Raw genomic sequence first — 11,193 nt, 5'->3', positions numbered from 1 at the left:
TTATATGAACTCTATATTTCAAAAATTAAATACTAAAAATACTGTTTAAACATATTTTTAAACCTAATTTCTATTTCATTTAAAAATAAAAATAGAAAATGTCTACACAAACATGGCCTAATTATCTATGTGCAACACATGAATATTTAAGAGGAGTTACCTCATCATGACTTACACCATACGATATATATATTGAGTTTGTAATCGCAAATATTATAATGTCACATAGGAATTAATAGAATTTAGTCTTAGGCTTAGGCTACGGGACATGTCATTTTCATTTGTCACATTAATGGGGCATGATTTATGGTACATAAAATTAGAAGGAATTCTGCAAGGCCCACAATCACCATTTTTTTCTATCTGCACGAGAAACATGGGTAACTTTTTTTGTTTTTCCTTCTTAAGGTCTCGTTTTCAACAAGTGGGAAGAAAATGTTACAATCACCATGATGAATTTTGAAGCAACAATATTACCGTTCATATTAAGCGTGAAAATTTTTTATCTCTTTGAATTTTATTTATGCTTTATTAATCTTTTTTCTTTGTTAAATTAGTCATAACTAGCAATAATTATAAGTTTTTGACGCTAACGTTAACTTCAATCACCTTCTCTTAGAGTTCGACTAAATAATCTATTTTTTTGTAGATTTAAATTTTTATTAAATATCATTCTTATTTTGAGTGAAAATACGTAATGAAATAAATAAATAACATATTTGATAAAATTTTAAAGTGCCGGTAACTAAGTGTATTTAATGGGTGTTTTTTTTTAGTTTTTTGTTATAAGTAATTTGTTTTCAAACTTTAGATTTTTTTATTTTTTTATTTTTTGTGACTTATTATAAATTTTTTTTTACTTTTTAATACTTAATAGAAATAACATATTATAAAAACAAAAACAATATTAAGTATTATTTGATTTTAAGTTAAACAAATGCAACCTTAGTAAAAATCTTTAAAAAATGAGTAAAATTAAGGGTTATTTGATTAAAATGGTAATTGAAAACCTAATTTTAGAAATTTATTCTTCAATCCTTTTTTGTCCATATTTTGACAAAAATACCCTTATTCTTTTCTTGTAAAAATAACATTTCTTTTAAAATCTACATATAAATATTTGAAATATTTATGGACATTTATGTCAAAAATATATTATTCTTCAAGTAAAAACATAAAAGAAAATTCATAAATACGGATATTATTCCATCCCTTTTATCTAATTAAATCTAAAGTTAACCCTTTCAATTATGATATATTATTAGTTTTCTTTCTTGATAAAAACCTTTTTAATTAATTTCAACGTGTTCTATTTCACCTGCCAAAAATTTGTCTTCTTTCTCAGTTTCAACCATTTAAGATTTCTCCAAATTAACAAGGAAAACATATTGATTTAATTATCTCCCTCTGAAAGTGATAACCATGTGAGGACTCTCTCTTGATAGCGAAAACCATGTGGAACCCAAGCTTGAATTACCCATTTTCTCACGGGTTATATCTATATAAAAACACCCGTTGAAAGGGTCACTGAAAATTACACTGACCTATTGAAATATTGTCCATTATTTTGGGTAACCATTCTTATATTCACATAAATGTAAAAACTAATATTTAAACCACAAGCCTTAATCCCCGCCAAATGTTATGGACCCTTGTCGATCTTCACCACGTGGCTTATGAACTATGGTTTGATGAGTGATGACCGTTTTGTCTAACGCCCCAAGTCGGTATTCAACCTCTAATAACCGCCATTAACGGCTAATTTCATGGAATATTGTTTGGGCTTTCAATTCTCAGCAAATCTTGTGTTACACTTTGAAATCGTATCTCCTTGAAAACAAGGTCGCTATAATCCAAGCTCCCAAACAAGATGGACCCACCTGGGTCGGTGGGTTTGTCCAAATGAGTGGGTCCATGTAGCCTGCTTCTTCCCTCGATTACTTCTTCCCATGCAAACTAGACTTCTTTTTGGAAGAAATTTTGGTTTATAATCTATACGATACCATAGAATAAAGTATATGCTTTTCGCTTTTTTTGACCATAATCCCATCAAAATTGTCTCCATATACTGAACTTTAGAATTGCGTTTGTGACCTGCAAAATATTATGGAATGATATGATGGTACGTACTATTTAAAGTATAGTCTTCAACATCTTGTAGATGTTTTAAGTTTGCATGTAGACTCAAATTTTAGTATGCATGTAGTGGTACGTTATATATCAGGAAAGAGGTTGATTGGTGATTGGGATGTTGAATTGGTAAATGAGTCATGGAGTGGGGGTTTGATTGGGGGAATAGTTTCAAAACCAGAGGGATTTTGCCAAAAGCTGAAAGAGGCCAAGTTTGTGGTCCATTAGTTCATTTCTATAAACGGATACTAAATCATGAAAATAAAAAATAAAAAATAAAAAAATAAAGAGGAAGCTATCACTGGTTCCACAGGCTCAAGGGTGAGCAATTTTTGGGAATTGTGAGAAAAAAAAAAATGAAAATTCTGATAGCTATACGTACCATTAGGGTTTTTGGAAGGGTAGTGTAATTTTTAAAAAAAAATCATTTCATCGATAGTTTTTTTATTTCAAGTAAAATTCAGTATAAAAATAAATTGTTATTTAAAAGAAAAAGATAAGTTTAATTTAGAAAAGATGAATTTGTTTTTTCGACCATACGAGTTTAATATAAAAGCTTTTAAGATAAAAATAATGTAAATAGTAAATTTGTCTTTATGAAAATATAAAAAATAAATTTATCCTTTAAAAAAATGAATTCCGTGAAAAAATAAAACAAATTATAAAAAATATCGTAGTTTTGTATTTATTTCTTAAACAATTATTTCTCAACCTAAATTGTTTTTTTTTTTTTTTTCTAATGGTTTCATCGGTACACAAGGGAAAGAATGGGTATCAAGTATATTCTTCTTTTTTTTTTTCATTACTCTTAAATGTTTGATTTTAAATACAATGCATTCATGACGTACAGATTTTTTTAGTTTTGTCAAAAAGATAACATATATAGTCCAAATCAGTTTTTTCCTTGATAAAGTAAGACCCAAATTTCTTCCCCACATGGCCTTGATTTTATTTTGATAGAAATTTAATAGAAACCAAGCACGGTCTCCCTCTATAAATAGCCAGTCAGTTACACATCAAAATCCACCACCCCCACTACCACTGAGCTATCTTCATTTGGCACTCTCTTTACTAGTGGCCATGGCTATTCTTCTTCATCCTCACCCATTTTCTCTCCTCATTCTTCTTTCTCTCTTTTCTCTTCTACTAAACCCCTCTTCCTGCTTCCATCCCAAGCTCCTCAACTTCTCCAAGCTTCAATCTGATACTGATTGGTCCCCTGCCGGTGCAACCTGGTATGGACCGGCCAACGGTGCCGGAAGTGATGGTAATGTCTGATATATAAAATAATCAAAATTGAACATATATGCATGCATATTTTCCTACATTTGCTTCTTTAACTAATGAGAGAGCAAATTTTAAAATGTATATTTGAGGAAGGTGTTCAAACTTTTCAACATTTTTGTGTGTGTAGGTGGAGCTTGTGGATATGAGGATGCAGTAGAGAAGGCTCCATTCTCAGCAAAGGTATCAGCTGGAGGCCCATCTCTATTCAAGTCAGGCAAAGGATGTGGAGCTTGTTATCAGGTGAATGCAGCAACATATTCCACAGTATAATTAATATACCCTTTTAATTATGTAATAATGCTAATTAATCAATATTAATGCATGCGTATTTTTTCATTTTTCAGGTGAAGTGCACAGGAAATGAAGCATGCTCAGGGTCTCCGGTGACTGTGACGATAACTGATGAGTGCCCCGGTTGTGTCTCGGAGTCTACTCATTTTGACCTAAGTGGCACTGCCTTTGGAGCCATGGCTAAGTCTGGCCAGGATGATCAACTGCGCAATGCCGGTGTCTTGCAGATACAATATAGAAGGTCTGTGTTCTACTGAGGATTAATTCCTTTGATCAGTTGCTTATAGTTGATGCAATAAATTTTAATTTCCAAGTTCTTAATTATTAAAACATGGGAAAATTACTCCTTCCCTTTTTTTTTTTCCACTTCTATTGCAAATTAAGAACAAATATTCTTAATATAATATTATATAGAAGATATGGTATTCCATGAAAGGTAAACCTACTGATAGGCAGTACTAGAGCCAGATTTCCCGCGTGGTGTCCTTAACATCTCTTTCTTTGTCTTCTCTAGTTGATAAATCATTTTCTTTTGAATCCTGTCTCTTTTATAATTCTTTATGTTTTGATTGGATGGACTTTTCTTCCTTGACAAACAGACATTTGGCTTTTCTGTCTCCATTTTGACCATCTTGATTCTCATCTGAATAAAATGGCTGACAGGGTTGAGTGCGAGTATCCGGGTACATCAGTGGTCTTTCACGTGGATTCAGGCTCCAACTCAAATTATTTTGCTTCCCTGATTGAATATGAAGACGGAGATGGTGACCTTGCAAGAGTTTATCTGCAACAGGCTCTTGACTCAGACATGTGGGTTCCCATGCAGCAGTCTTGGGGTGCCGTTTGGAAACTTGATTACGGATCCGAGTTACGGGCTCCTTTCTCAATCAAGCTGACTGCACTCGAATCTGGCAATACCCTTGTGGCCAAAAATGTCATTCCAGCGGGATGGCAGCCCGGAAAAACTTATCGATCAGTAGTCAATTTTAATGGCTGAGCTTATTGAGCTCATCGCTTATGTATATGGTTTACTTTTGAAGAAGATCTAATTATATTAAAATGACTTGGTAGACTTTGTTTGGCTTGTTAGAGTCCTAAGAGTTTATACTCAAAGACAAGTAGGCAAGGCACTCTAAGGAAGTGAAGTAGGGTCGGCAGATAGCTTCTCCTTTATTGAATAAGTCTCCTCTCGAGGCCTAAGCGGGTATCCTATCATAGAGGAGATAGTAAGTAGGCTTTTACATCTGTCTCCACTCTCTGCCCAGTATATCAATGAATGATCTGATCGAATGCTTATTGATCCAATGCGTGAACCAATGGCACCAAGTCATCAAACGAAAGAGATATCTCAACCATAACTCTATTCTACATTTATGATTCATTTTTTATAATAAATATTTTAAAATTATCTTATAAATTTAAGATATTTTAAATTTAAATGTTGAATAAATAAACTTATGACTTAAGATTAATAAAAATAAATAATAATAAATATCAATTACAACTAATAAAAGTAAAGATATCAATTTAATAACTTAAACTAAATTTTACCCAACAGCCTTAATACTTAAAGTAAAAATAAGTAATAAATTTTAAATTAACAATTTTTAAAACAATTTAACTGAAAATCAACTCAAGTCATTAAATAATAAGAAATAAGTTTTATCAAACATCTACTTAATTAAGAAAAAAAAAACTTATTCAATATTTAAAATATTATATTGGTTGTGCAAACATTTAAACTCGTGAGGGGTTTTTATTTTTTGTTTAAAATTATATTTCCTTTATATATATATATATATATATAAACTAATAACAACTTAAGAATCTTTAAAAACTCTTCCCAAGAGGGGAAAGTGAGTGAAGCAATTTAGAAGCAAGCAAGCAAACAAACAAAACAAAAGACAATAAGCAAGCAAACAAAGGGTATTAGTTAAAAAAAGTCCTACCTATATCATATATAACATTCACATTGTTATATATAATATAAGGATAGATTCTGCTTAACATCTACGACCAAACCTTGATTCTTCTCTCCCCTATGTAGATGATATAATTGAGAATAGTTAAGCTAAATGGAAGGAGTTGACATTCTCTCTTATACTTTATAAAAAGGGTTAATTGAAAAAGAATATTAGAGGTTAAAAAGGAGAGAGAGAGAGAGAAAGAGAGAGAAGAATGATGAACAAAACATTTCAAGCCCAATCTATTTTCCACTCTATCCCTTAGCCCTATGCAGCTATGCAGCCCAAGCCCAATCAGAAGAGTCCAGAGTGATGACAGGCCCAAATTGTTCTTGGGCCTCCTTCTCTATTTGGGCTTCATCATCCCACCCCATGATAACAAATAATTAGCTCATATCATTAAACCTCAATAAAATGGTAGGAGGTTACAATCATATGCATTCAATTCAATCAGATCTTTTTCCATCTGATGATAATGGACGGCCCGGATCGCTTGTAGGGTGCTTCATCTTTGGCTTATTGGGCACCCAAGCATTAGTATTTATTTATGCTCCCTAGTGGTTTTGTTGGATGCTTTAGATGAAAGCAAGATCATGAAAAATGATTGACAAGAGATGAAAAGGGAAAGTCTTTGCTTAACTAAAGAGTTTTAGTGACTAATTGAAGTAGTAAGTGCAACTTTCATGACCCACCATTAATCCTTTAGATCTCAACTATATACTTATCATACCAAACCAAAAGGAAGTGAATGAATTAAAATGAAGGAACACCCAAAAATATATCAAGAGCTAGATTTGGTCTAACATGATGATATGCCAACTAATGAGGTTGATTAATAATTTAATACCATATTTTTAACATAATGAGTTAAACATTAAATTTTTATACTTTTGTTAAAGCTTCGTATATAAAGAAAATTATAATATTTTTGGACGTTGGTACAACGAGGAGTAATAGAAAATATATCTCGTGTTTTATTTATATTAGAGTTTGAATTACTTATTAGAAACGAGAGTAAGAATACAAATGAATTCTTATAAAAATTAAGGTGGAATTTACTTATTTTTACTTAATTCTATGAAAAACTTAAGACAAAATAATACTTAATAGTGTTAAGTATTAAATTATTATTTTTTTAATATTATATTTTATTAAGTATTAAGGAGTAAAAAAAAATCAATAAATTTACTATATAATCATGGTAATTCACTTTTAGCATTCAAAAAAAAAAGTTAAATACTTTGATTTTTTTATTTAGTCAAAAAATTTAAGAAATAAATAATAAATTAAAAAAAAACTATTTAAAATCTGAAAGTAAATTGTTTTCAACATAAATTAAAAAATAAAATAAACACCTTCTAAGAGACATCATTATTAAAATTTTGAATTTTTTATCGTATGAGTACTGAAACTTACTTTATCGTAACAAATATAAATTAAAAATTAACTTTATATTATATGTCTTTTTAGGGGCATAATGAAAATGTTGAAATGGGGGTAACCACACCTCTTGCTTTAGAAAAGAGGATTCCAAGCTTCTTCTAATGAATTGAGTCATTCCCCACTCACTAGTCAATATCCACTTATGTTACAAATGGACTTTCCTTGAAAAAAATAGTGTTTTTTCATGGAATCATCATCTATTGGATCAACTTGTTTTTACTACCATGGCACATTCCAGCAAAACATGCACTTCCCCGAAGGTTTTGGCATAATTGTATCTTCCAAACCGCAAAGATACTTTATTAAAAGATTTATATAATCATATTTTTATTTAATACGTAAAGTCGGTTTAATAGTGATTTTAAGAAACACTTATAATATTTTTAATACTTGAAAATTTTAATATTTCAAAGTATTAAAAATAGTTCATAAAATCATTGTCAGATATTAGAAATATTATAAACGTTTTTAAATTTTTTTATAAGAGTGTTTTTTTTTATTTTGAAAATTATAATATAAAATACATTGTATAAAAATATATATTAATAAAATAAAATTAAAGAGGCGTGAAGGTATTATTATGTAAATACAGAGAAGATTTAGAAGACAAAGGATTTTTTAACTAGAGATGATCCGCATCCTAAGCAATCGGAATGGATAAGTTGTATAGGCGGTTAAAGATTCGACAACTTGGAAGGCACGACGTACACAGCGCCGAGGATATTCTCTATACAAATTTTGATATTTCTTTTATTTATTTAAAAATAAATTGAAATCAACTAATTATTATTAAGAAATTGAAATCTTGTCCAAATTTAAATAATGAGTTCGCCAGTCATGTCTACCTTCCATTACCTCACTACATGACTTACTCAGATTCAACTCATTGACTAATCATATATTTTTTTCATTTGAGAATCAAAAGAATGAAATTTAAATATTAAAAATTAAGATATTAATATAGAATTTTTTTTTTTCTAGAAGATTAAAAATATAGAAAAGATATTTTTTTTCACTTGAGGTTGTTATGTAAGTACGGAGAAGATTTAGAAAATGTAAAAGATTTTTTTCATGATCCGCATCCTACGCAATTGGAAATGGATAAGCTATGTAGCGGCTAAAAAATCTACTATTTATTTATTTTTGTAATAAATAAAAAAATTATGATATTTCGAGATTACTTAATTATTAAAAAACGAAAATAATGCCTAGCTTTCACCATCTCGACTTGTTTGAGTCAATTCATTGATCAATAATTTTTATTTTTTTATTTTTTTATTTTTTTCACCACTCCCATTATATAATATTATTTCAGTACCTATAAATATTTAAAAAATAAAGAAAATGTCATTAAATAATATTAATTTGTATGCGGGGATCAACGACTTTATAGACGATTTATGAGGCATTTAATCGTCTGAGACGTTCTGAAACTGCTAACTGCAGTGCAATAGGGATTTGATGTGATTATTATTTTAGAAGTTTAGGGTTGAAAAAATAAAGGGAAGAGTTATTGTTCCTCCTCCATGTTTACAGTAGGAGGAGAAGGGGGGACCGAGTTGGGTATTTGGGTGAAGACGATGATTGCAGGGTGAGTGATGAATTGGGAAAGAAGGAAATTTATATATAGAATGGAGAGAAAATGGAGGAACAAAATTCAATTAAAGTATGATTAAGAAAAATTTGTGTGGAAAAGCAGAATGGACCAACCGACAGAGGAGGAGAAGCATGGGTTGGTTTTCTTGGCTTGGAATTGAAGGGATATGAATAGGTTGGCAGTTAGAACGACTCTCTCTTTCTCCTTTCTTTTCTTTTTATCAGAGTTTCACTCACTGACACACAAAAAATTTACTGAATGGAGGGTCGAGAGAGACTCGCACCTCAGTCAATGACCGCCCCAATGCAGCACCACCCTCCGTTATTTGTACAATATTTGACTCGGCGGCGCCACTACCAACCACCACCGTACGCTCTCATCAGTCGTAGAAAAAGTCTCTCACCCTCTTACCAGCCTCCCACTTGTCACTCTCAACTCTCATCACTCTTATTTCTCTCTCATCCACAACAAACCAATACTTCAACTAAAAACTAGGAGTAGTGAGCCTTTTTACACCATACAACCCAACAACAACTTCTACTACAAGAACAGACTCCACCCCCTTTCTCTCTCTACACTTGTCTATTTCTTTTTTTTTCTCTCTCTTTCTTTTTCTTCCACCTCCCATGTCCTCCCTTCAATTCATTGCATGGCTTTTTCTGTCTCCAATTTTAAGCATTTTTGTAGAATTTGCAAGAAGGGTTTCGGATGCGGGAGGGCTCTCGGCGGGCACATGAGAGCTCATGGTATCGGCGATGAAAGCGGGAACATCGAAGAGGAAGATCCGGCCAGTGATTGGGAAGACAAGCTTGGAGGCCATGTCCTTCCAAGCACCAAGAAAATGTACGCCTTGAGGACAAACCCTAATAGACTTAAGAGCTGCTGCAGAGTTTGTGAAAATTGCGGTAAAGAGTTTTTGTCATGGAAATCTTTTCTCGAGCACGGTAAATGCAACTCCGACGACGCCGAGTCCCTCGTCTCCTCCCCTGGCTCTGACGGCGAGGATGGTTCAGGGAGGAAAGGATATGGGTGGTCCAAGAGAAAACGATCCTTGAGAGCCAAGGTTGGGAACTTCATCTCAAATTGCCCTTCAAGCGAAGAAGAAGACCTCGCACATTGCCTAGTGATGCTGTCCAACGGCACCGTGGATCCCATACTAATGGCGGAGCCGGAAGAGTCGTGTGCTTCAGCTAGTAAGGAGGAGGAGCGGCGGAACCCGATGGGGTTCGCTGCTCCCATGTCATGCCGGCTGCCACTGGAAAAGGCCAAAGGGGTTGTCGGTAAAGGGATGTTCGAGTGTAAGGCTTGCAAGAAAGTGTTCAATTCGCATCAAGCGTTGGGTGGACATAGGGCTAGTCACAAGAAGGTAAAGGGTTGCTTCGCAGCGAGGTTAGATCACATGGACGAAAGTCTAGCCGATGAAGATGTGATCACACACGACGAATTCTCAGTGCCCTCGAAATCAACCTCCACTTTTCAATTCGAACATGCCTCAAACGCAGCTCTTTCCTTCCCCTCAAAGAGAAAGTTTATTATCCTAAAGTCCACGAGTGCTCAATATGCCATAGGGTTTTCTCGTCAGGACAAGCGTTGGGCGGGCACAAGAGATGCCATTGGATCACTTCAACTGCTCCAGACACATCTTCACTATCCAAGTTCCACCATTTTCATGATCATTTGGAGCAAATTCAGCAAAGACCCAAGTTGCCCAAAACGACGCCGCTTGATCTCAACCTCCCAGCACCCGTTGACGACATTGCTGGAATCCGAAGGGACCCCAGAAACCCACTCAGCTTTGAGGTGTCTACAGACATCTATTTACGGACATTTCCTAACAATCACAACCACCAAAACGACGCCGGTGGGAACAATAACGACAATGATGTAAACAATATTGATGACAGTAATGGATTAATCCACAGCAATGTGGAAGACGAAGCAGACAGTAAGGTGAAGTTAGCAAAGCTAAGTGACCTAAAAGACATCAACATGAGTGGTGGTTCCTCTCCCTGGTTGCAGGTGGGGATTGGTTCAGCGACCAATGTGGGAGCTGACTCATAATATATTCCTCTCTCTTTTTTTCCCTTTTTTTTTTTTCTCATTTTTGTGCTGGTAAACCGTGAGTATATTAAGAATCTGTAATTAAAAACTCAACAAATCTTCCTTTTTTTTGGTCTTTTTTTATGCCTGAAATCTGATTCAGATAAGTATCTTATTGAAAAAAGATTTTCTTCTTTTTCTAATGTTAAAATTACTAAGTGCGTTGGAGTAAAAGTATATTTGAGACCTAGCTAAGAGTAGAATTGCAGTGTCAAATCTTATTATTATGTATGATTATGCTTCCTATGTAAGATAAAAAGATACCCTTTCTAATACATTTTTTAATATTTCAAATTAAATATATATATATTTTGAATAAATAATTTAGAAAAAATAAAAGTAAGTATACCTCTATACAAGAATCGAATCAAAGTAATTGTT

At 32.9% G+C, this 11,193-nt stretch overlaps 1 protein-coding gene and 1 pseudogene across 1 annotated transcript; both read left to right on the top strand.

The window, feature by feature from the left end:
• Positions 1–3,192: 3,192 nt before the first annotated feature.
• On the top strand, positions 3,193–5,013 carry LOC117932670 (putative expansin-B2). Its single transcript, XM_034853947.1, has 4 exons — positions 3,193–3,397; positions 3,545–3,657; positions 3,762–3,949; positions 4,372–5,013. Exons 1-4 carry the CDS (start codon positions 3,211–3,213, stop codon positions 4,703–4,705), a joined length of 822 nt encoding a protein of 273 aa, XP_034709838.1. The 5' UTR covers positions 3,193–3,210; the 3' UTR covers positions 4,706–5,013.
• A 4,010-nt stretch (positions 5,014–9,023) lies between these two features.
• On the top strand, positions 9,024–10,936 carry LOC117931854 (annotated as a pseudogene).
• Positions 10,937–11,193: the final 257 nt, after the last annotated feature.

The sequence above is a fragment of the Vitis riparia genome, chromosome 15 (assembly GCF_004353265.1).
Source record: "Vitis riparia cultivar Riparia Gloire de Montpellier isolate 1030 chromosome 15, EGFV_Vit.rip_1.0, whole genome shotgun sequence".
Taxonomy (NCBI): Eukaryota; Viridiplantae; Streptophyta; class Magnoliopsida; order Vitales; family Vitaceae; genus Vitis; species Vitis riparia.
This window is presented reverse-complemented; position numbering and strand designations above follow the sequence as displayed.